General features: G+C 45.0%; 1 protein-coding gene across 2 annotated transcripts in view; it reads right to left on the reverse strand.

Annotated features, from left to right (window-relative positions):
• TMED2 (transmembrane p24 trafficking protein 2) overlaps positions 1 to 26,301 on the reverse strand; it is a 535,599-nt gene that overhangs the window by 203,336 nt on the left and 305,962 nt on the right. For both annotated transcript variants that reach the window (XM_044068555.1, XM_044068556.1), the window contains one exon: positions 9,513 to 9,620. In XM_044068555.1, the coding sequence (XP_043924490.1) occupies positions 9,513 to 9,620 (108 nt within the window). The remainder of the gene's footprint in view (positions 1 to 9,512; positions 9,621 to 26,301) is intronic.

A 26,301-nucleotide genomic window follows, 5' to 3' on the forward strand; every position in this document is an offset into this window, starting at 1 on the left:
CCTAGCTAGCTATAAGGAGGGTAAATACCCTAGGAGTACCACAGAGTGGAAGGCGGGTGGGTAATCCTGACTGCAGATGCATTCCTATCGGACATCTACATTTATGGTAGGTACAAAACTGTACTATGTCCTTCAAGGATGCATCTGCAGTCCTAACAAATGGGTAGAATACCACAGCCACACTAGGGGAGGAGGTAACAGGAGAGTTTATGGTGTAGATAGAATCCCTTGCAGAACAGCAGAGGCAAAACCTGCTCGGGATCCAGAATATAAAGGTAAATTATAATGCTTGGCAAATGTATGCACGGAGGTCCAAGTAGCAGCCTCTATAATGTCCTTGGTAGCCATTCCTCTTAAGAAGGCTGTGGTAGTGGCTGTGGCCCTTGTAGAGTGAGGCCTGATGTTTTCTGGAGTTTTCTTTCCATGGTGAGAGTAACAAAATCTAATGCAATTTCCTATCCACTTTGAGATTGTCTGTTTGGAAATTGCTTTTCCTTCCCTTCCTGTTGCATATGCTACCAGTAGCTGGTCAGTTTTTCTGTTGGTCTTGGTTCTGTCCAGGTAGTAGCGTAACTGTCTGTGTACATCCAAGGTATGTAGAAGTCTTTCTCCCCTGTTCTGTGGGTTGGGAAAGAATGTAGGTAGGTGGATAGCCTGGTTTAAAGACACTCTGGATACCACCTTAGGCATAAATGAAGGATTTGTTCTCATGGACACTCTATCTTGATGGAAGATCAGGAAGGGTTGTACTGCCATTAACGCCTGTAGTTCAGAAACCCTTCTTGCTGAAGTGATTGCCAGTAGGAAAGCAGTTTTCCATGATAAGTATTGCATCTCTGCTGTTGCTGCTGGTTCGAAAGGAGAAAGTGTCAATTTTTCTAGCACAAAGTTCAAGTCCCAAGCTGGCAATGGTGGTTTCCTAGGAGGTTTTACATTTTTGATTCCCCTCAGAAACTGTCTGAGCAGAGGGTGTGAGAAGACTGGAGGATCCAAGCTGTATTCTGCTGAAATAGCTGATGCATGTATTTTTATGGAAGAATAGGACAGGCCTGAGTGTAAAAGTTCTGCCAAGTATTCCAGGATGCTGGCTATGTTTACCCGTGACACATCTTCTCCCCTTGCAGTACTCCAAATGTTATATCGTTTCCATTTTGCTGCATAGTTCTTTCTTGTTGAGGGTCTGCGAGCCTCACGTATAATATCTTTAACCCTTTGTGATAACTGTGGGTTAATTGATCTTATGCAATGTTCCAGGCAGTCAGTTGTAGGGTTTTCAGGTTTGGATGCAGGTTGCTGTAGTTGTTCTGTGTTAACAGTAATGGAACCAAGGGTAGTGTCCATATTTGTTCCCGAGACATGCTCCTTAGTAATGGGTACCAATGTTGCCTTGGCCAGTCTGGAGCTATCAGAATGATCCTTGGACGGTCTTCTTTGATCTTCAATAGCACCTTGTGCATCAAAGGAAGAGGTGGGAATGCATATGCTGTCAGGTTCCTCCAACTGAAAGATAGGGAGTCCACTTTCCAAGCAAGTGGGTGGTACGTCCTTGTGCAGAATTTCTTTAGTTGGTGATTGTGTGGGGATGCAAATAAATCTATTTCTGGGAGTCCCCATTTTCTTGTGATGGTTTTGAAGATGTCTGGATGCAGCATCCATTCGTGGGCATCCGTGGTAGTCCTGCTTAGTATGTCTGCTAGAATGTTTTCTTTTCCTGGTACAAAAATTGCCTGTAACTGTATGTTGTAGCTCAGAGCCACATTCCATAAGTCCAGTGCCATCCGGCATAGAGGGTATGAATGGGTGCCTCCCTGTTTGTTGATGTATCACATCACTGTGGTGTTGTCTGTCCTTATCATCAACTGGCCTTCTTGGAGGAATGGTCTGAATGTCTGGATTGCCAATTTTACTGCCAGCATTTCCTTTAGATTTATGTGCAGGTGTAACTGGTCTTGAGTCCATAAGCCTTGTATGCGCTTGTCCAGCATGTGGGCCCCCCATCCGAGGTCTGAGGCGTCTGTCGTGATGGTTTGGCTTGGACGAGTGCTTTTGAAGGGCAATCCTGCGTTTGACTGGCAGGCCTGAGCCCACCATAGGAACTCTCGCTTTAAGCATGGGATTATTGGAATTTTGGTTTCTAGGCTGTGCTTGTGTTGAGACAACAAATTCTTTAGGTACCACTGTAGTTTTCTCATGTGCAGTCTGGCATGAGGTACCAGGATTATACAGGATGCCATGAAGCCCAGGGCTTGTAGTACTTTTCTTGCTGTAAGATGACTCTGCTTTGTCAATGCCAAGAAGTAGAGTGGTAGTTGTTCCTGTTTTTCTACAGTTAAGAATGCCATTTGCTTTGTTGTGTCCAGTTCTGCACCCAAAAAGGTAATTCTTTGGGATGGTATCAGTCTTGACTTTTTTATGTTGACTGTATATCCCAGGGCTTGTAGCAGGTAAATGACTCTTTGTAAGTCTTCTGTTAATTTGTTGGTGCTGTCCGCTTGTATCAGGCAGTCGTCCAGGTATGGGTAAATTTGTATTCCCTGAAGTCTGCAATGGGCAATTACTGATGCCAGGCATTTCGTGAATACTCTGGGCGCAGTAGATAAGCCAAAGGGCAATGCTGAGAATTGATAATGCTCTGATCCTGCAAGAAATCTGAGGTATCTTCTGCAAATTGGTTGAATGGGGACGTGCAGGTATGCCTCCTTGAGATCTAGAGTTACCAGCCAAGACTCCTTGCCCAGCATGGGAAGAAGCTGCTGTAGAGTCAGCATTTTGAATTTTGGAACAATGAGGAATGTGTTTAAAGCGGACAGGTCGAGAATAGGTCTCCATTTGCTCTCTTTTCTTGGTACCAGGAAGAGTCTGGAGTAAAATCCCTTTCCTTGTTCCATGGATGGTACCTTTTCCACGGCTCTCATCCTTAATAACTGAGATATTTGTTGTAGAGCTTCTGCCTTTTGAGTTGGTGGTAGGTTTGGCATTCCTCTCTTTGCTGGTACAGTATGGAAATGAAACCTGTAACCTTGGTCTATAGGTTTGTAAAATCCACTTGTCCCTTGTGATGTAATGCCAGTTTTTTGAAAATAAGGCTAGCTTCCCGCCTAAGGGTGCTTCTAGCTGTTCCCTGGTAGGCGGTGCTAGAGCCAAGTCACTGTGGCTGTGTCTGTGGCTCGTTGGTTGTTACCCTGCCACTGGCGGCCCCGGTAGGCACCTCTGGACTGAAAATCAATCTCCTATTTCTGCCTCTCTGTGCCTTAGAGGAGTCTGGAAAGGACCAATTCTTGGAGGGCCAGTTCCGGCTAAACCTTGGAGGTTGGACCTGTAGGAAATCTTTCACTGTTTGAACAGATTTTGCCTTCTCCTCCATCTTCTTCAGTACCTGTTGTGCAGGAGAACCAAATAAGTTGGCCTTGTCCATGGGCGCATCTAATAATTTTGATTTGACGTGGTCAGGTAAGGCCTGCTCTTTCAACCAGGCATGCCTTCTGATAACTGTGCCTGTCATGGCTGATCTAAAGGAAGCCTCCAGTGCATCATAGCCGCATTTTAAAGAATGGTTACTAACTTGTTGAATGTTATGTACCATCTCCTGAACATACTTCTTATCAAAAGGTTAATCAGAGGACAGTTTTTTAGTTAACTGGTCTAGCATAAATTCTTGGTATTGTATCATGTGAAACTGACAGTTCAAAGCCCTGGCTGACAAGGTAGCTGAAGTGTAAACTTTTTTACCCCATCTCTCTAAGGACCTGGATTCCCTTTCAGAGGAGGGGGTTTTTAGCAGAGGTAGAAGCTACAGCCTTAGGTCCCTGGGAGATAGTCTCGGGGTCTGCAAAAGGAGCCTTGTATAAATGGTGATGTGTGTCCGGGACCCTGTAGTACCTGTCGGGCTTAGCAGGGGCCGGAGGTAAAGAATCAGGAGCAGAGCAAGCATCATTAAATGCATCATCTACAACAGAGAGAACTGGAGGTATAGCTAAAGGCCTGTGTCGAGGTAAATGCAAAAAAGTTCTAAGCCTTTTTCTGGAGTCAGAAAAATCTTGGCCCTGCCACTGAAATTGTTCCCTCATGGCATGCAAGGTTTCCCCAAAGGAAAATTCCTCAGGAGGAGAGGCAGAAGGAATGGACTCTTCAGCATCAGAGTCTTCGTAAGGGGAATAAGAAGCCTCTGGAGGGTCTGCATTGTCTGAATCATCAGAGGAATCATCGGTGGACACTGGCTCAGGTGGCTCTGCTCTAGGCCTCTTCTGTGGAGGTGGATGAGAGGCCCTGTCTGGATGAGGCTGGGATCCCTGGATTAAAGTAATAAGATCCTCTGCCAAAGAGAGCATTTGAGAACTGGAACTGGGCCTGGGAGTAGGGGCCTTAACAGTTGCAGTCTTGGTAGCTTTAGCTGCTTTAGCTCTGGCAAAGGCCTTAATGGACATGGCTGCAGGAGGCCTAGCAGCTCCACGTGCAGGAGTTGAAACATCCAAGGGAATAGTGTCTGATAATTCCTGAGAAACCACAACAGCAGGTTGGATTTCTGAAGGTGATTCTACCAGGCCAGAAGAGGCCTCGGTGGAAGGCATGGATTCGGCTGAAGCAAGGACCGCTTGCTCGGCTTCGGCCGAAACCGAGACACTCGCGGTTTGCTTAACCGCGGTTTCAGCCGAAACTGTGGACCGTGAGTGTCGGTCCTTTTCTTTGCGTTTTTTGGCCGTTTGTGTAGTCGGAGGATCCGACGGCATAATATACGCAAAATCAGAGCCGAAAAACTGCTCAGCAAACTCCGACCGACGTCTAAGCATCCGTCGGTTAAAAGAAGCACAGGCTAGACAAGCTACTACGTCGTGGTCTGGGCCTAAGCAAGGTAAGCAGTAAGAGTGCAAATCTTTATGAGGTATTTGTTTCCCACAAGTTAAACAGTTATTCACTTTTTCTGACATTGGCTGAGGCAAGAAAGAGTCCCCAACGGGGTACTTAGCTTTTTAGAAGTCTTCGAAGTAGTATTCGGTAGTAGTAATCTCTGGATCTGACCGACCGGCACTTGCGAACAGCTTCTGCTTCGGGCGCCACGCGGCAAGAAAGACTGAGGAAAATGGCGTCGGCTGATGCCTTTATACCAGAATAACTGCAGCTATGACGTCGGGTGAAGTGCGACACCAGCAGAGGCCAGACCCAGACTTTGGAATCCGGCCGACCGAAGGGCTGCCTGACGACAGGACAACCCCATTTGTTAGGACTGCAGATGCATCCTTGAAGGACATCCACAGTGTAAACCAAGCTTCCCTACTTGTTCAGTGGCATGCATTAAGTCATGTAATTCCTTATTATCTGCACAAGCGGAAATGGAAGTTAGCTTTTGCTTCAAAACAGACAGAAGAAATTGCTGGTATTTCAGCATATGAAATTGACAGCTTAAAGCCCCAATAGATAAAGTTGCATTTGCCCCATCTTTCTAAAGATCTGGAGTCCTTCTCAGTGGGAATGGGGTTTTTAGCAGTAGCGGCCTTAACCCCCCTTAGGGCCCTGAGGAAATGGTTTCAGGATCAGCAGTAGGATTCTTGTATAAAAACTGGTGGGAATCAGGAACCCTATAATATCTGTCTGGCTTAACAGGAACTGGAGGAAAAGAGTCAGGAGTTAAGTTAGCCTCCGAAAAAGCATCATCCACAATATCCAAAATAGGAGGGATTGCCAGGGGTCTATGTTGGGGAAGAAAATGCAAATCCCTAAGTCTTTTCTTAGATTCCGAGTACTCCTGTCCTTCCCAGTGAAAATGTTCCCTCATTTCATGTAAAGTTTCCCCAAAAGAAAAATCCTCAGGGGGAGAAGCTGAAGGAATGGATTCCTCAGCATCAGAATCCTCATAAGGAGGGAAAGAATAATCCTGGTCAGAAGAAGAAACTGAAGAAACAGAAGCCTGATCAGAGGAGTCATAATACAATTCCTGCCTTGGCCTTTTATCTGGAGGGGGATGTGAACCCCTAATCATAGTAAGCAAGTCCTCCGCCATCTTAAGTAACTGTTTCTGAGACTTGGGTCCCAGATTAGAAGAGGCCTGGGCTGTAGTCTTTGATATGGAAGGAGTCTTTGCCTTTGTCTTTGGCTTTGCCTTTATCAGAAGCTGAGTAGGCCTGAAAACCCCCTCGGAAGCCGGTACCTGCACAGCGGCTCCAGACCCGTCCAAAGGAGCATTGTCCAAAGGTCCTGCAACTGAAATATTCAAAGGCCTAGTTGGCTCCTCGTGGGACTCCATTTCGGCCATCGGTTCCGAAATGGCCGACGACAGGGGCTGCAAAAGCGCCTCACTGACGACGGCCGAACCTGAAGCTGGCTCTGCTTGTACAATATCGTTTGTTTTGGACCTCGGAGGCCTGCCTTTATCCTTGCGTCGTTTGTGAACTCCGGTAGTCGGAAGCGTGTCAGACGACATTTTGTAATTAAAACGCCTACCGAAGTAATGAAATACAAAATCGTACCTTAGTTTAATTGTACATTGATTAAATCTAGCACAAAACCGACAACTAGCTACGTCGTGGTCAGGGCCTAAGCAAGGAATACAGTAAGAATGAAAATCCTTATGAGGTATTTGCTTCCCACATGAAATACAATTATTAACTTTTTCTGACATCGGACTGGAGCAAGAAAAAAAGTTTCCCCAATGGGGTACTTAGCTTTGAGTAGGAGAAGAAAGTCTTCGGACTGAAGTATGTTTAGAAAAAATTGTCAGGAGTCAGCTGACCGGCACTTGCGAACTGCTATCACCGCACGGCAAGAAAGACTGGAGAACATGGCGTTGGCTGCCAGCTTTTGTACTCCTGGTGCTCTGACGTCAGGGAGCAAGGCTGAGCAGCCGATGCCGGACCCAGACACTGGGATTCTGGCCGACCGAGGACTGCCTGCTGGCAGGGGAGAACCCTACAGTCATGACTGCAACAGTGAAACACGATGAACATCAACTTGTTACCACTCCCACAAGAGGGGAAAACATACTGGACCTGATCATCACCAACATGGGGACTCTATGCTCCAGACCAGAAGTGTATCCTTCACTGGTAAGATCAGACTATAAAAACTCATCTCACTGGATATTCACATCCCGACTCCACCCCCTGCCCTGAAAACCACAGTGAAAAACTTCTCTAAAGCAAATTTCACACTCCTCAAAACCGAGGTGGAATCCTTCAAAGCCCATGGGCCTGTGGAAAATACGGCCCAGAGCGCAGAATCCTTTATAAACGCATTCTATGAACACCTTCAGGAATGCATGGATCATGCAATCCCAAATAAAACCAAGACCCAATCCTCCAAAGGCAGGCGTCCTGTCTGGTGGACCCCAGCCATAAACAAACTATACAATAGAAGGAAGAAGCTACTACATGATAGAGCAAAATCCCAAAAAGGGAAGGCATCTCTGATCAGTATTAGCAAAAAACTACGGGCACTCATAAAATCGTCTAAGGCCAGCTTCGAGAGAAAAATTGGACAGGACACTAAGGATAATCACAAGGCTTTCTTTAGTTATGTTAGGAACCTGGGTGTGAATTCCCAGATATGCTCAGAATTAGTCCAAAATGACAAAAAATACACCGAACCCACAGACACTGCCAACATCCTAGCTGACAGGTTCAGCGCAAACTCCCCGCCCCCCTCCCCACCAAAAGGGCAAATATCCCAGCAGAGTGCTGCCCCCTGATCTCAGATGCTCAGGTAAGAGCTGCCCTCTCCAAAGAAAAAAACACAGCATCAATGTGTCCCGGGCTGCGTCCTACATGAACTCCAAGAAGAGCTAAACCCAAACATAAAACTACTGTTCGATCTCAGCCTTACTACAGGATATGTACCCAAAGAGTGGCATACAGCAACAGTGGTCCCGCTCCACAAAGGTGGTGCCTCAACGGATCCTGGAAACTATCGCCCCATAAGCCTGACTAGCTTGGACTGCAAAGCTAGGGAAAGGATCATCATGGACCTCATAAATAAAGATATTTGGGACCTACAGACACTGGATCCTACCCAGTTTGGCTTTGTTAAGGGCAGATCCTGCCTCTTAAACCTGGTTGATTTCTTTGAAACGGTCACCAAGGCCACCTGGACCTCACAAAAGCCTTCGATACAATACCCCACTCGGGCATTATAGATAAGCTCACCAGCTTAAATATAAACCCCTATATCACTAGATGGGTTGCAAACTGGCTCAAGGACAGAATCCACATGGTTAGAATTGCTGGAGCCATGTCAGACTCCAAACCAGTTACAAGTGGCATCCCACAAGGCTCAGTCCTGGGACCTCTCTTATTCGGTATATATTTCTCGGAGGTAGAGGCCAACATGGAAGGACTGTGGCTGACCAAGTTCGCAGAGGACTGCAAACTGGGCGCCATAATCGACTCTCCAGCCGGCACAAGCATCCTCCAAAAGGGACTCATAGAAACACGACAACTGGTGCCAGAGCCATGGCCTCAAGCTAAACGCCAAAAGGTGTATAGTCATCCCCTTTGGCAAAAACAAAGTGCCCACTGATTACCACATAGGTGGCAATCCATTAAGTACAGAAGAAGTAATTAGGGACCCGAGGACCCAAGTTGACAGCAATCTCTCATTTGACAACCACGTGGCCAAAGTGGTTAGAAAAACATTTTATATAGCCCACCTAATCATGAAGGAATTCACATCTAGATCAGGGGAGGTCATCGTGCCTCTTTATTCATCCCTCATCAGGCCCATAATTGAGTACAATGCCCCTTTTGGGATGTACCTTACCAGACACCTGCAGCAACTGGAAAGACCCCAAAAGTACCTCACCAACAGGATCAAAGGGCACAAACAGATGCCATATGCTGCCCAGTTAAAGAAACTCCAGCTCTACTCAGTGGCATACCGCCTGCTCAGAGGCAATCTGTGCCTGACGTATAAAGCCATGTCCAACCCAGAATTAATGGGCATGCTGCACCTCAGAAAATCCAAATCCCATCGAGCTACGTGCTCGAGAGACTTGAACCTCAGCACTGAAATAAATAGGACATGCTGGAGGGACAGATTCATAACCCAGAGGCTCCCTTCACTCTGGAATAAAATCCCAGTCCAGGTTAGGCAGAGTCCCTCATGGACTCTCAAGAGGAATCTTGATGAGTGGATGGGAGATCGTAGGTTTACCCCGGGTATCACTTCTGTGTCACAGTCAGACAGAGGCACAGTACACTAACCTCAAAAAAGGGCATAGCAAAATTAATTTAAAATGGGTGGCGAAAGCCAAACACACTCTGGCTAGGCTTATAAATGCCCTAGGGCAGATAGCCTAGTATGAACCTATGAACCAACAGGAAAATACAACCTAGCAAAATTTCAATACTTTGTTTTTATTTCATAAAACATAATGCTACCTAAAATGCATCTCTCGCCATTCAGCATCATTATTAAGTCATCAAAATGACATAAAACTGACATGAATAGAAATGAAATACTACTACTATATGTGAAACAATTTCAGCAATTCTTTACTATAAATATATACACAAACATACACCCACTTGCTCTGTGTATTCTTTCACGGACTTCCATGTATTCCTGTTCATGCTTCACAGCAGTCATGGCTACCGCCAACTCATTAATCATCTCCTCTAACTTATTCTGATGAGCTTTAAAAGGAAAAAAAGATAGCATATCCGTGAGTGTTAAGCAGTCACCACCATAGTTCAAGAATGCTTTGGATTTTGGCTCATTGCCGTCAAAGTCTGCTGAATAAAAATCTTACAACCAAACTCCACATTAGGTTCAGACTCTGTACTTCCACTTTACATACTCAAGGAGGCATAGCTTCAACAATATACCAGATTCATATTGATAAAGGAAAGGTCAACCAAAGCACATTTTAATAGGAGTGAACTTACCATTTAAGTCAGTAATGGTTATCTTTCCAGTCACTAAACTACTTGCACCATACTAACATGCATCAGAAGAGCACAGCCACAGTATTCTGTTCAGCACTACACAAGTACTTCATGCAAAACGTAGCACAGACAAAAGCATTCCATAATATCAGATATTTTGACATGACATACAGATACAAACCTGGAAAAACATATCTGAATTATGCAGCAGAGTGACAAACATGGGAAATCAAAACTAGCAGCTCCAGTAGAACTGTATCTAGGTCATCTGGCAACCTGGGCAGTCCCCAAACTGGCACTCCTAACCAAAAGTTGAGGACCCCCCCCCCCAAAAAAAAAGGCCGGACTGTCCTCAAAATTGAGGACCAAATGCAAGTCCATGGAACTCTAAACAGAAGCTAAGAGCTTATGCAAGTTTCTTGCTACATTTACTACTGATAACAATGATAAATGTATTAGTTACTGTAGCAAACAGCTTGCATATCTACTAAATACATTAACTTAAGAAGCTGCGATATCTCCCACGCCTTCTCAAATGCTAGTACTTCAGTCACATCCAAACTTTAACTGCAAGTATGTTCGCCAACAGGCTGTGCCCAAGGTAGCTACCTCCATTGCAACACCGTGATTACAGCTGTGAGCTCAGCTAGTGATAACTGAACAGATATGCTGAAAATTTAAAGGAAACCTCCATCCAGAAAATGTGAAAAAAATATTTTTCATCACATCTTAAAAATAGTGATACTGAGGCTTTGATACTGCACAGAAAGTTAAGTGTACACTATTTTGTATTTTTTTTTCTTAACTACTACTCCTTGCACCTGCCAATTATCAGCCCTCATATTATGCAACTCCACCTTTTGTTGTTCCTCATCTTCACCCAAACTATGCCTGTAAACAGTCTATTCTGATCAGTGTACAACCCCAGTAAACAAACTAAATAAAAAAATAAAATAAAATGGGAGAAAGCAGATCATGGAAGCCTATTATCCAGGCAGCCATTAAGAACGGACTTCTTTCTGCCCACCCCCTATGGTAGCAACATGCACTTCCTCCTATGATAAGATACATACAAGCTTCCAAGCATAGTTCAAATCCTTGCTGTACCACATGGATCTACTGCTCCGCGGGTGTGCACACTGACTTATGATGCGCTACACAGCTGAATATCAGGCATGCAACAGTGGTCCGCCTGCCTCACTTTATGGAGGATGGGCAATATGGTATCACAATTCTGGATTAACGACCATAGTCATGGCTTTACCATGTGGCACCATGGAGACAACTTCCTTTGTAGTGTTACACACCCAAACAACCTGGATGAGCACCGTCTTACTGACATGACTTTTTTCATTTTCTTTCTTGCACGCAAAATGTAATTTGCATTCTGATAACATGGCACAATCTAGATGCAATAAATTAGGTGGTTTACTTCTGCATTCACTAAAAATGAAAATGCTGAGAATCACTGGTTTCTTATTCTGATTTGTTGTTAAATTGCATGTTTTCATCAAGTATTACAAACTGTAGCGAGAAAGCTGGAACACTATCACCTAAAATGTTTTGTGGATCACAGCATTTTTTGCTCACTTATCTTTGATTGATAGAAATTTCAAAGACATGAGAAGGAGTCATCATGCTAAACTTAAATTTACTATAATCAAACAGTAAAAGCAAAGTTTCACTGGGAAGCATGACATTTTTGTGGTGCTGCAGAATAAAATGATTCCTGTTCTCTATTTAAAATATTCTACAGTAAGAGTTTTGCTTTAGCAATAGGTGTGACTTGCAGCACGCTGCAACCTAACTGAAAACTACAGAGACAATGCATTCTCCATTATTTTATGTAGTCGGAGTGAAATTCCTTTCGGAAATAAACACATTTCTGTAGTGTGTGCTGGGGGGTGGGACCTTCATGCCCTGTGGTAGGAATAACAGAAACTAAACCGAAAGATACTGAAGGTTTCTGTACATTCAACAGCACCTACCTAATATTTGATAAACTACATTAAAAGGCTGCAGATGTTCTTTAGCAAGCCTGTTATAAGCAAGTTAGGCACTTCATTACATTATATAACCTTGGGTTTAAAGCCGGTTCCCTCCCTTAATGAAGCAGACTACAAGACTACCTATGGTAACGTGCATCCTATATGACAACAGGAATTTCTCAAAGCATGATAGACTAACATACTACATCAAACAGACAACTGCGGTGGTGGTGCTGCGGTAGTGTTGTTGCCTCACAGTAAGACGGTGTCTTGTTCGATTCTCAGCTAAAGCGTCTTCTGTGTGGAGACATGCGTGAATGGGCGTACCTTCGTTGAAGGTTGTACGTCAGGGCCGGCAACTCGGCACGTAAAAATCTACTGCCAATCATTAGCGGACCGGAGTTCCGCTGTGGCGACCCCCAACTGGGAAAAGCCAAAAGACACAACAACAACTACGTCAAACAGAATTTTCGGCAGAATGTGCAACCGTCAGGGAAAGTTGCTTCTCTAGGAGAAGAAAAGCATAAAGTAAAAAAGTACATTTTGGCAAGTAAAGTATTTTCCACTGATGTTCATGGGTAACCCCTACCACCAAAAAAAAAAAGAGAGAGCTTTCAGGATCACTGAAAATTCTGCTTGGAAATTTTTATTTCCCTACAGCACCTCACTAATAGAAGCACACAAACTGCAGTGCAAATGTCCTCTAACACCTAACCTACAAAAAGCCAAAATGCAGTCTAGATATCTCACTCAGTTTTTGGTTTCAGGGTTTTGTTTGTATCAATAAAGGTATGGAAAGCAGACAAGCTCATAGACCCGAACACCCTGACCCTTGTCTTGTGTGAGCAGGTCCACCATGTGAGGTAACTTGTGATTATTGTCCTTGGCTATATGCAGAAGAGGGAATCAATGTTGTCTCAGCCAAAATGTAGTCACCAGTAAGATTTTGGAAGCTTCCTGTTGTACTCTGAACAGGACTTTTGGAATGAGGGGAATGGGAGCATAAAGAAACATCCTCTTCCAAGACAGAGGGTGCCCACCTTCCAAACCAAAGGACCTGGGACTATGGCACAAAAAAAAAAAAAAAAAAAAAGGAAGTAGTCTGTGGAGAGGAGAAGGCAAAAAGATCCATTTGAGAAGTACTCCACTGGTGGACAATGCCCAGAAACACATCCATGTGAAGCATCCATTCGTGAGAGTATGCCACAATGTTTTGACCTTAAGGAATGCACACTGTGTGAAGAGTCACTTAATACTGGACAGATCGCTCCCCAAACTAGCCTGCTAACTGGCAAAGACAAGACCCCCCCCCCCCATTTGTTGACATATTGCAACACTGTGGTATAGTCTGTAAACATCTTGGGAGGTTCTGGGGAGAAAAAGAGAATGAAAGGCCTGAAGAGCCAGAAGAGCAGCTCTCATCTCCTTGACACTGATGTGGTCTTTCAGTTGATGAGGTGAACAGACTCCCTGCACCTTTAGGGAGCCGAAAGCAGCTCCCCATCCCACATCTGAAGCGTCTGTGAATAGCTCCTATGAGGGAAGAGGTGGATGAAACAGGAGCCCTAGATTGAGAGACAACTGCTGAGTCCACCACTGAAGTTACTGCTTGAGACATGGAAGAAGAGCTAAAAAAAATCTAGGGGTTGAGAATGCTGAAGTCAAACTGACATTAGAAACCACTGAAGTTTTCTCATTTGGAGCTTGACAAGAGAGAGCATTGGGATGGTGGAAGCCTTGAACCCCAGAGCTCTCAGAAATTTTCTTGCTGTTACTGAAGTCAGAGGAAGAAGGGACCAAAAAAAAGAAATGAGAGTTAGGGTCTTTGGAGGAGGCAAGGATGCCAGCATAGGAACAGTCTGGATCTTGCACCCCAGGAAAACGTGCACCTGAGGAGGAGTAAGAAATGACTTTTTGAAAGTTATAGTGAACCCCAGGCTATGCAGAAGAGAGATTGCAAAATGAAGGTTTTGCAACAAGATCTCTGGAGAGAATGCCTGAAACAAAAAGATCGTCCAAGTAGGGAAAGACTTAGCCTGCAAAAAGCAATCACAGGAGCAAGGCATTTGGTGAATACCCTTGTGGCAGTACAAAGGGCAAAGCAGAGAACTAAAAATACCAGGAAGCAACAGCAAAATGTAAAAACGTCCTGAAAAGGGGATGAACTGGGATATGGAGATAACCATCCTTAAGATCTAGAGACACCATGCAAGTCTGAAGATGTAGAAGAGGGAACAAAGTCTGAAGGGACAACATTCAAAAAGAAGGAACCTTCAGAAATGTATTTAGATGAAAGAGGTCTAAAACTGGTCTACAAGTACCCTCTTTCCTGGGTACTAGGAGCATTCTGGAGTAAAATCCTCCCCCCCTTTGGGAAACTGAAACTTCTTAAATACTACCCTGAATCAAAAGATCCTGGAGTACCCATGTAAAGCAGGACTGTTGTTCTTGAGAGGGATGAGGAATTACCATACAAGAAGGAAGAATTTCCAGACCATGAAATACCTTTGTAAGATAATGGACAGAACCCAGGATTCCTGAGTAATCTTTGACCACACAGGGAGATGCAGAGAAAGGAGAAAAGAGGAATGTGGCTGGGAAGAACAGGATAGTCAGACAGCACCTGGTTTATCAGGAAAAGGAGACTTTCTGGGGGCACAGAAGTCTGAGTAGCTTTAGCAAGAGTCCGCTTTTCACCTTTATTGCCTGCCCTTGGGGAAAGTGTGAGACTACCTATGAACAAAGGTTGGCTTACTGGGGTAATTTCTTTGAAACTTAAATACAGGAGAAACAAAAACATGTTTAAGTTCCTGTAAAGCCTTGCCCTTATCCTGAAGAGACTTAAACAAATCAGCATCAGCTTTGTCAAACAAGTGTTTATTATCCACAGGAGCATCCATCAACTTATCAGGCAAAGGTTGACGCAGAAGCAAAGAAAGTACAGTTTTGTACCTACCATAAATGTAGATGTCCGATAGGTATGCATCTGCAGTCATAACATATGGGTTGTCCTGCCTCAGGCAGCCCTTCGATCGGCCGGATTCCAAAGTCTGGGTCTGGCCTCGGCTGATGTCGCACTTTCCCCGACGTCAGAGTGTCTGGGGTATAAAAGCATCAGCCGACGCCATTTTCCTCAGTTTTTCTTGCCCCAGATGCCAGGTGCCCTCTAGGAAGGCTAAATAAATTTGGATAAAGGCTGAAAAGTTCCAAACATTTGCAAATTATATATATATATATATATATATATATATATATATATATATATATATATATATATATATATATAAAGAAACAAATACACCATAATAGATTCCCCCAGCTAGCTGAAAGAGGGGTAAGCACCCTAGGAATACCACAGAGGGGAAGGAGGGTGGGTAATCGACATCTACATTTATGGTAGGTTCAAAACTGTACTATGTCCTTTAAGGATGCATCTGCAGTCATAACATATGGGCAGAATACCATAGCCAATCTGGGGGAGGAGGTACTAAGAGAATTATGGTGTAGTTAAGATCCCCTGCAGTACTGCAGTTGCAAACCCTGCTCGGGATCTGGAATATAAAGGTAGATTGTAATGCTTGGCAAATGTATGCACGGAGCTCCAAGTAGCAGCTTCTAAAATGTCCTTGGTAGCCACCCCTCGTAGGAAAGCTGTAGTGGTGGCTGTGGCCCTTGTGGAGTGAGGCCTGATATTTTCAGGAACTGTCTTTCCATGAAAGGAGTAGCAAAAACGAATGCAATTTCCTATCCATTTTGAAATTGTCTGTTTGGAAATTGCTCTTCCTTGCACCCCAGTTGCATATGCTACAAAAAGTTGGTCAGTTTTTCTGTTAGTTTTCGTTCTGTCCAAATAGTAGCGTAGTTGTCTGTGTATATCCAAGGTGTGCAAAAGTTTTTCCCCTTTGTTCTGTGGGTTAGGGAAGAACGTAGGCAAGTGAATAGCTTGGTTCAAGGATACCCTAGATACCACCTTTGGCATGAAAGTAGGATTGGTTCTCAGTGACACTCTATCCTGGTGAAAAATAAGAAAAGGCTGCACTGCTATTAATGCCTGTAACTCAGATACTCTTCTTGCTGAAGTGATTGCCAGAAGGAATGCAGTTTTCCAAGATAAAAACTGGAGGTCCGCTGATGCTGCTGGTTCAAAAGGAGGTAGTGTCAGTTTTTCCAGCACAAAATTGAGATCCCATGCAGGTAGGGGGGGGGGTCTTCTTGGAGGTTTAACATTTTTGATCCCTCTCAAAAATTGTCTAAGAAGAGGGTGTGAGAAGATAGGTGGATCCATATTGTATTCTGCTGAAATTGCTGAAGCATGAATCTTAATGGATGAATAAGACAGGCCATTGTGTAACAATTCTGCTAAGTATTCTAGGATGTGTGCTAGGTTTGCCATTGTGACATCTGTGCCCTTTGATGCGCTCCAAATGAGAAATCTCTTCCATTTAGCTGAGTATGTCTTTCTTGTGGAAGGTCTGCGAGCCTCCAGGACAATGTCCTTCACCCTCTGAGATAAAACGGTTTGGTTGGGCTTTAAGGAATCTTCCAGGCAGTTAGCTGCAATGTTTTCAAGTTGGGATGCAGGGTCTTGAAATTGTTCTGCGTTAGAAGAAGAGGCCATAGGGGAAGAGGCCATGAGTTTGCCTGAGACATGCTTCTCAATAGCGGGTACCAATGTTGTCTTGGCCAGTCCGGAGCTATTAGTATGACTTTTGGCTGTTCCTCCCTGATCTTCAGTAGAACCTTGTACATCAATGGGAGAGGTGGAAAGGCATATACTGTTAGGGCATTCCAGCTGAAAGAGAGAGTCCACCCTCCAGGCTTGTGGGTGGTATGTCCTTGAGCAGAATTTCTTCAGTTGGTGGTTGAGTGGGGAGGCGAACAGATCTATCTCTGGGATTCCCCATTTCTTTGTTATGAGTTTGAAGATGTCTGGATGCAGCATCCATTCGTGTGCATCCATGGTAGTTCTGCTTAAGCTGTCTGCTAGTGTATTCTCTTTTCCTGGTGCAATTTGGCCTGCAGCTGGATATTGAGATTCAGGCATAGGTTCCACAGATTCATAGCCATCCGGCATAGAGGGTAGGAATGTGTGCCTCCCTGTTTGTTTATGTACCACATGACCGTGGTGTTGTCTGTCCGTATTAACAGATGCCCTTGCTGGAGGAAGGGTCTAAATGCCTCGATTGCATGCCTTACTGCCAGCATTTCCTTTTGGTTTATGTGCATGCTTAGCTGCCCTTGAGGCCATAGGCCTTGGATACGTTTGTCCTCCATGTGTGCTCCCCATCCTCGGTCTGAGGCGTCCGTGGTGATGGTCTGCCTTGGTTTGGTTTGTTGAAAGGCAACCCTCTGTTGGACTGGCAGGCCTGAGCCCACCACAGGAATTCCTTTTGAAGGCATGGAATGATTTGTATCATGGTTTCTAGACTGTGACTGTGTTGAGACCATACATTCCTTAGGTACCATTGTAATTTCCTCATATGCAACCTGGCATGTGGAATTAAAATTATGCAGGATGCCAAGTAACCCAGGGCCTGCAGGACTTTCCTTGCAGTAAGCTGAGTTTGTCTTGTCAGAGTCATGAAGTAATCTGGAAGTTGTTTTTGTTTTTCTTCTGTGAGAAAAGCCATCTGAATGATTGTGTCCAGATCCGCACCCAAAAAGGTTATCCTTTGGGATGGTACTAGTCTTGACTTTTGGATGTTGACTGTGTATCCCAAGGTTTGTAGCAGGTGTATGGCATAGGCCAAGTCCTTTAACAATTTTTTCTTGTTGTCCGCTTGTATTAGGCAGTCATCCAGGTATGGATAAATTTGAATTCCCTGAAGTCTGCAGTGTGCAATTACTGATGCCAGGCATTTCGTGAATACTCTGGGCGCAGTAGATAAGCCAAAGGGCAATGCTGAGAATTGATAATGCTCTGATCCTGCACGAAATCTGAGGTGTCTTCTGCAATCTGGTCGGATAGGGACGTGCAGGTATGCCTCCTTGAGATCTAGAGTCACCAGCCAAGACTCCTTGCCCAACATGGGAAGAAGTTGCTGTAGGGTCAGCATTTTGAATTTTGGCACAATGAGATAAGTGTTCAGTGCGGACAGGTCGAGTATAGGCCTCCATTGGTTTTCTTTTCTTGGCACAAGGAATAGTCTGGAGTAAAATCTTTGGCCTTGTTCTGTAGATGGTACCCTTTCTATAGCTTTCATCTGAAGTGACTTGCTGATTTGTCTTAAAGCCTCTGCCTTCTGGTTTGGTGGAAGGTTTGGCATTCCGCCTCTTTTTGGCAAAGTATGGAAGTGAAACCTGTATATTTTGTCTATTATTTGCAATGTCCATGTATCCTTTGTAATGCAATGCCAGTTTTTCGAGAAAAAAGCCAGCTTTCTGCCCAAGGGTGCTTCCAGTTGATCCCTGGTAGGTGGAATCAGAGTCAAGTCATTGGGTCTGTCCTGTAGTAGTGGTAGTAGTTGTAGCTGTTGCACTACTCCTCTGGTTGGCGGCCTCTGTAGGGGCCCTTGGATTGACCTCTGCCTCTAGGGCGCCTGTTTCTGCCTCTCTGTGCTCTGGAGGAGTCTGGAAAGGACCAATTCTTTGTAGGCCAGTTTCTGCTGAACCTCGGAGGTTGAACTTGCAGGAAATCTTTAACTGTTTGCACATATTTTGCTTTTTCTTCAACCTTCTTTAGAATCTCCTGTGCAGGGGAGCCAAATAAATGTTGTTTCTCCATTGGAGCATCGAGGAGTTTAGCCTTGACATGGTCTGGCAAAGATTGCTCCTTCAGCCAGGCATGCCTACGAATTACTGCCCCAGTCATAGCTGATCTAAATGAAGCCTCCAGTGCATCATAGCCACATTTTAAGAAATGATTACTGACCTGTTGTGAGTTGTGTACCAAATCCTGAAGGGATTTACGGTCTAAGGGTTCAGGTGAAGAAAGTTTCTTATTTAACTGATCTAACAAAAATTCTTGGTACTGTATCATATGGAATTGACAGTTTAATGCCCTGGCAGAAAGAGTAGCAGATGTATAAACCTTTTTTCCCCATCTCTCTAATGCTCTAGACCCTCTTTCAGAGGGTAGGGGATTTTTGGCAGTAGCGGCTGCAACCCCTTTAGGGCCATGAGAAATAGTTTCTGGGTCTGCAGCATGGGCTTTATACAGGTGGAAGTGAGAATCCGGGACCCTGTAATATCTGTCAGGTTTGGCGGGGGCCGGAGGAAGTGAATCAGGTGCAGTACTGACATCATTGTACACATCATCAATTACAGTTAGAACCGGAGGTATAGCTAAGGGCCTATGCTGGGGCAAACGCAAAAAGGTCCTTAATCTTTTTCTAGAATCAGAGAAATCCTGACCCTGCCATTGAAAGTGTTCTCTCATGGAGTGTAAAGTCTCCCCAAAGGAAAATTCTTCAGGGGGGGAGGCCGAAGGGATAGATTCTTCTGCATCTGAATCCTCATAAGGCGAGTAGGCCCCTTCCTGGTGGTCTGACAAATCAGATCCATCCGTGGAGTAATCTGAGGAGTGAGGTTCAGAGGGGTCAGTCCTGGGCCTTTTGTCTGGAGGAGGTTGGGAGGCCCTGTCTGGGTGAGGTTGGGAACCCCTAATTAAGGAGATAAGGTCCTCAGCAAGACTGAGGATCTGAGAACTAGAGGAAGGCCTCTGGGATGTAGATTTGGCAGGCAAAGCTTTTGAAAGTTTGGCAGCTTTAGCCCTGGAGAAGGCCTTAATAGACATAGAAGCTGGGGGCCTAGCTGCCCCACGTGCAGGGGTAGAAATGTCCAAAGGTATGGTGTCGGACAAATCCTGAACACTAGCTTCGGTAGGGAGTTCTGAAGCCGACTCAGCCGGGGCCTCTCTGGCCTCGGTGGTCAGAGGTATGGTTTCGGTAGTAGGAATAGCCGTGGACTCTGTTTCAGCCGAAACAGAGACACTCACGGTAGGCCTAGCCGTGGTTTCAGCCGAAACCGCGGGCCGCGAGTGTCGGTCCTTTTCCTTGCGTTTTTTGACCATATGCGAAGTCGGAGTCTCCGACGGCATTTTACAAGCAAAAGCGGTCCCAAAAAACTCCTCTGCAAACTCCGACCGACGTCTAAGAGTCCATCGGTTGAAGGAGGCACAGGCTAAACAAGCTGATACGTCGTGGTCTGGGCCTAAGCAAGGAAGGCAGTAAGAATGGAAATCCTTATGAGGTATTTGTTTCCCACAAGTTAAACAATTATTTACTTTGTCTGACATCGGCTGAGGCAAGAGAGAGTCCCCAACGGGGTTACTTAGCTTTTTTCGAAGTCTTCGGTAGCTGAAATCTCTGGATCTGACCGACCGGCACTTGCGAACAGCTTCTGCTTCGGGCACCGCGTGGCAAGAAAGACTGGGGAAAATGGCGTCGGCTGATGCTTTTATACCCCAGACACCCTGACGTCGGGGAAAGTGCGACATCAGCCGAGGCCAGACCCAGACTTTGGAATTTGGCCGACCGAAGGGCTGCCTGAGGCAGGACAACTCATATGTTATGACTGCAGATGCATCCTTGAAGGACATCATCTCCTCATCACAGACCCAAAAGCGGCAGCCCTACAGGAAGCATCTGCTGCATCATATATACACTTGATGGAATGACGAGCCACCTGGGAGGAAGTCCATAACAAGGAAAGAGCAGAAGTTCTCCCTTCAGAGTCTGGAAGATCAGAAATTACCAGAGAGGTCTGGGAAAGAACAGCCAACATGCACCTGGACATATTGGTCTGATAACCAGCCAACCTAAAAGCTAAAGTAGCAGAGGTATAAACCTTTTTCCCCCAACCTTTCCATGGTTCTGCTATGTTTATCAGAAGGCAATAACTTAAGAAGAAGGCAGCAGCTGAGATGGCTTGTCAGAAGCCACAGACGCCACCTAGGGATCAACAGAAGGGCAAGTATAAAGAAATTTACAGTGTTCATGTACCCTATAAAACCCATCAGGTTTCTTGGGGGCAGGGGGCTGGGAGTCGGAAGCTTTAGAAGCATTAGAAAAGGCATCCAACTATGCAGCCAGAACAAAAGGGACCGCAGAAGGCCTGGGAGAATCCATCTGCAGAAGCTCATAATACCTTTTCTGCACCACTGAAACTTGATCACAATCCCATTTAAAAAACTCCATCACTGTAGAGATTGCCTCTCTAAAAGACATTTCCTCAAAAAAAAAAAAAAAAAAAAAAAAAAAAAAGTATCAGAACCAGTAAATTCATCTTCCTCAGTCCCATAATCTAAAGTAGAGGGAATCTGAGAGGAGTAAGCAAGGAATTCCTCATCTGAATCTGCCTCCTCTTCAGAGGAATCCTGTTTCCTGGGTCTTTTAAGGGGAGTAGAGGACCAACGAGGAACTAGAACTGAAACACCTGAGGTGGTTTTAAAGCCATCAAAGCACTGAACAATCTATTTGCGAAATTTTGCCATTCACTCTTATGGGTCCCTTAGCAGTTGGAGCAATGTGTTTAGTTTTCTGTTTTTTCTTTAAGGGGACGTCCACCTTATGAAATACTGAAGGCTGTGACCCTGGACAGCATTCAATAATGGTAGTAGGGATTTCTTCTCCAACTAAAAGTTGAGGAACACCCTAAGCCCTTTGGAAATAATCAGCAGCTGTTCCCCCTGAACATCCAATGCGGATGTGTACAAAGCCTTGAAGGCCATGCCTAAGGTCAGATCCCCGCTGGCCTCCAAAACAGTTGGGCCAAAGAATTCAATGAAGCTGGGCAAGCCTCCGTGCTTTCACTCACCTCAGAGACAGCTGTATAGCAGAAGAATCTGGCCTAGACTGTTTGGCCTTCTTCCCAGACAGCTGCCCCTCAAACCAAGAAGTTTCTTCACAGCACCTTTAGCAAAGATCTTAATACATCAGTTCCATGCCAAACAAGAAAGCCTACCATGAAGGGTTTTGGGAACAAAGGCCTGACAGACTGAACAGGACGCATGGTCACGGGAAGCACCTTGGCAAAACAAGCACTGCTGGTGATGGTCTTTATAGGGAATTTGTCTCGCACACTGGCATTTACCCTTCTTGGATGACATGAAACTCCACAAGCAATAAAAAAATAAAACAAAAAATAAGATAGAAAAAAATGGAACAGGGCACTTCTCTGCAACAGTCTGGTGAGCCACCAATGGAACGGGTGTTCAGACCAATGATCAAAAGATTGCAATCGGACTGGCAGCAAAGAAGTTCTGAGGATGGTACGTCTTTATGTCCCCTTTACACCCTATGCTACATGAGTAGCATATATGTGATATGCGGCGTACGTTAAAGCAACCTAAGCCTTTGGTAAACTGGCCGACTGTTAGGCCATAAGGACAGGGAAAGGAGGGTGGGAGTTGAAGAATGAAAATGGACAACACAGATGCATAGTTATGGGGAGTACATAACTTAAATATCTGATGTTTTCTTTTTTCACTAATTCCTCAACATATGGGATAGAGTCCCCAGCTAAGATAATTTCGGGTGGCCCTCTGGGAAGGATACCACAGAGCACAGTGGAGCCAAAGGCAGCCATGTTTCTGGTTATGATCTCCAACCTGTAATGAGCAATAAAGGTATGGGAATTGGACCAAGTGGCTGCAGCACAAATGTTATTAATTGAAACTCTAGCTCAAAAAGCAAATGATGCAGCCATGGATCTAGTGGAATATGCCTTTGGAGATCTAGGTAAGGACAAACCTCAAATTGCATTTCCTTTGTATATTCTCTAAACATTTAGCTGAAATAACTTTAGAAACTTGTTTTCCCAAAGAAAACAAACAGATGATCAGTTTTTTTAAAATCATTTTGTTCTATGCAAGTAGAAACAAAGCTGTCTATGCAAATCTAAGAGATGCAACATTTATTCTCCTTTACTGTCAAAATTTGGAAAGACACAAATTTATTACTTGATTCATATCCGACTCAGAAACAACTTGTGGTAGGAGCAGTTGGAGGAGATCGTCCACTGCCAAACTCTCATTGCTCCTCAGCAAAGGGGATAAGATCTAGTTCTCCCAGTTTGCTGACATACCAAACCACTAACATTGTCTGTCTGGATAGCAACTGTGCCTAGCAGGGAGACAGTTCTGAAAGGCCAGCAATACTAATAGGACTGCTCTCATTTCCCAAGACACTGATATGCAAATTGGTCTCTTCTGGGGACCACATACCCTGAACAATCTTTCCCAAGAAATGCCCCCATCCTCACCCCAAATAGGAGGGGTCAGTGATCAGTGTGGCCTTAAGATACTTGAAAGAATGTCGAACATCGACCATTGCACGGACAGGGTCCACTGGAGAATTCTCATGTGAAATCGAGCCACTGTAATAGGTTAATCACTGCAGCCATGGAATCCAAGGTTTAAGATCCAATCTAGCAGGAGGATAGGGATAATCCAGTATCCATCTGGTATGCAGTCTAAGAGAATGAATTCTGCTCCGACGTAAGAAAGCGAACAGTGTCTAGGTGTGCTAAAGCTGGGACTTGGAAAAATTTACTGTGATCCCTAGAAATGGACACAACTGGAGTAAGTAGCTTCTGGAGTCCTTTAGGAGATGGTTGGTGCATAAAGTAACCAGTTGTCTAAGGAAACACCCCAAATCTGTGCAGTCTTTGCTACCACTGCCATACACTTGGCGGACACCCTAGGGGCTGTGGTGAGACCAAAAGGCAGGAGTCTGAACTGGTAATGACTCATTCCCAGCTGAAAGCGCACATATCTTCGAGAGCACCTGTTTATTTTGATGTGATAGTCCACAGCTTGAAGATCGATAGAACACATCTAGTTATCTTGCAGAAAAGGCAGAATAGACTGAAAAGTGACCAACCAAAAACTTGGAGTTCACAAATTAATTTAAATGACTGAGATTCAGAATAGGTCTCCAGTCCCCCTAATTTCTTTGGCACTATAAAGAACCTTGAGTGCATTCCAGATCCTGCTTGGTCTGCTGGGACCCTTTGGATGACTCTCTACTAGTAGGTTTTGGATTTCTAATGCTGCTAACTCCCTCTGACTGGGTGGAACATCAGGGAGACATTTCTTTTATGAAGAGGTTTGTGAAAAGGGAATAAAGTATCCTCTGGATATGATTCTCTGCAACCAAGAATCTCTTGTGATGGCTGCCCAGGCATCTGGGTGCAAGGAAAAATGTGCCCAACTACCTCCAGAGAAGAACAGTCGGGTCATCTTTCAGGAGTACTGAAAAGGAGTCAGAGAAAGAATTTTGAGACCCTTGGTTCTGTGCCGTGAGGACGGTCTTCTATTACTACATCCCCCTTTGCCACTGGAAGAAAATTCCCTACTACAGTCCTGAAAAGGTCCTTGAAAATTTCAAAACCACATCTTACCATCGTGCCGATTCCTAGAGAATGATCTTTGCAGGGTAGAGAAACAGATTCCAACAGCAGACAAGGTCTTTCCACTATTCTCACTGCGGGAAAGTGTGCCTTTTACTGTGGCCCAAACAGGGAAGGTCCACCAAAAGAACCGATGAAAAAGGATTTAAAGGGCTCTGCAAAGTCACAGTCTCATCCAGGCACATCTCCTTATGGCAGCCCATGAGGAGCCTTTAACAGGGTGAGATATTAACCTTATGGACACAGTGGATACAGACTGTAGACTGTTGGAAAGAATAAGTTTTGTCTGCCGACATGGACCCTGGGGTTGACTTCCACAGTTCCTTGATAAAGTCCCTCTGTAATCTAGTAAAATGTTCCAGGTAGTTCAGTGACCATAAGGCAAAGGTCACCGAAGCGTAAACCCACTATCCAAATCTTTCCAATGCCCTAGAGTCCATGTTAGGTGGATGGATACAGGAACTCTGCTCAGCTAGTTCCTTTCTGGTGGCTGCTATCACAACCACAGCATCTACAGGAATACCCTTACTATAGTACTGCCCGTCTTTGGGGGCTCCTAAAATCTTGTCCAGAAGGGAGTGACGGGCTTCATGGAATCAGATTCCTTCCATGCCCGGCAGTAGACCAGATCTATGAGGTCCTCCACCAGTGGGGTAACCCAAGGTATAGATGGACCACACTCAAAGGCTTCCAGAAACACCATCGCCTCTTGGGAAGGGCTTTGGGAGGACTAACCACCTTCTTGGCGCAGGATCTCAGGTGGGGACCTAGGGGACCCTTCCCCTCATCAAAATCCGTGTCCTCGGTTAATGACTCCCAAGGGTAATTTAAGTACCTCCTCTTGCACTTTCTCTTCAGTATCTCTCTCTTCAGTGGGGTGCACTGGAGAGGTGTCAGAAGAAATGGGTAGTTCCTGAACAGGAACTGTCTGGAAGCGGTCTCTGTGGAGAAGGGTGATGAGGCTTAGAGCTCAAATTTGTTGGGGGAAATGGGTATAGGACCCAAGGAAGTGACAGCAAGATACCCTGGGATGGGAGAACACTCTTTCCACTACCTCAAAGCCAGAGTGTCCAGGAGAGGTATAAACCAACTTCACTGGAGCCAAAGCTTTTGACTCGGCCAGTATTCCACTCCTCCTAGATCTCCTCTCTGAGGAGGAAATCAGACCCACGCTGTCCAGCTCAGAGGCTACAAGGGTAAGTGATGGCTCTGAAAACCTCGGAGTCAAAGTCAACCCCCAGGATCCTGAGGCGACACTTCAGCTCAGAGACTGAACGGCTCAGGGACAAAGTCGGATCTGAAGAAGATGGTATCCCTGATCTGACACCAATTCTCGGATATGACTGCTCTGATCGGAGAAGGAGTTGTTACGAGATATGAAGTTGGCTGAAGGCTCATGGAGGCAATGGGAGACTGAGCCGGCAACGCCCCCACCTGTGTTTGGGCTCCAAGGAATTTTCTCATCATTCTGTCCACATCTGCCTTGGAAAAACTATGGGAGGACTTAAGTGAAGAAGTTGTAAAAGATGGATAGGACAACTTCCTAGGAGTCTCTTGCAAAAAGTGGAGATCTAAGCCTGAGGAAGACAGGTTCAAGAGAAAATTTGGGGTTCCAGATTCGAGGAGACCTACTCAAAGAAGTCCCCTGTAACCCCCAAGCTTGAGCCTAGCATACCTTCCTGCAAGAAACTTTACTGATTGTTTTCTTGACCATTACTTACCTTCTACAACCGGGCCAGCCACTGTAGTAGCTCATTCCCCCCCCCCCCCCAAGCCTTCCAGTACCTCTGATACAACACCCCCCCACCCAATAGGAAGTTTCAAATAGTTTCCGAACAGGCATGGCGCCATTTTCAAACTATTTTGTTGCTCTCCACTTCTTCGGACGCTCTCCTGTTCTCGGGGTGTGTGCTTGCCGGTACGGGTAGTCTTTTCCATGCCTTTATCCACTGCTGACATGTGTACTGCATCTACTTTACACTGTTTTTAAACCATGCTCTGTTATACTGCTGTTAATACAGTAATGATTCTGACCCGATAAATGTGTACTAGCCGATACTCCTTGTTTACATGCAGCTTATGAGTGTTAT

This window comes from Protopterus annectens, chromosome 4.part0 (genome assembly GCF_019279795.1).
Source record: "Protopterus annectens isolate FY-2018-M chromosome 4.part0, PAN1.0, whole genome shotgun sequence".
In the NCBI taxonomy this organism is placed as follows: domain Eukaryota; kingdom Metazoa; phylum Chordata; order Ceratodontiformes; family Protopteridae; genus Protopterus; species Protopterus annectens.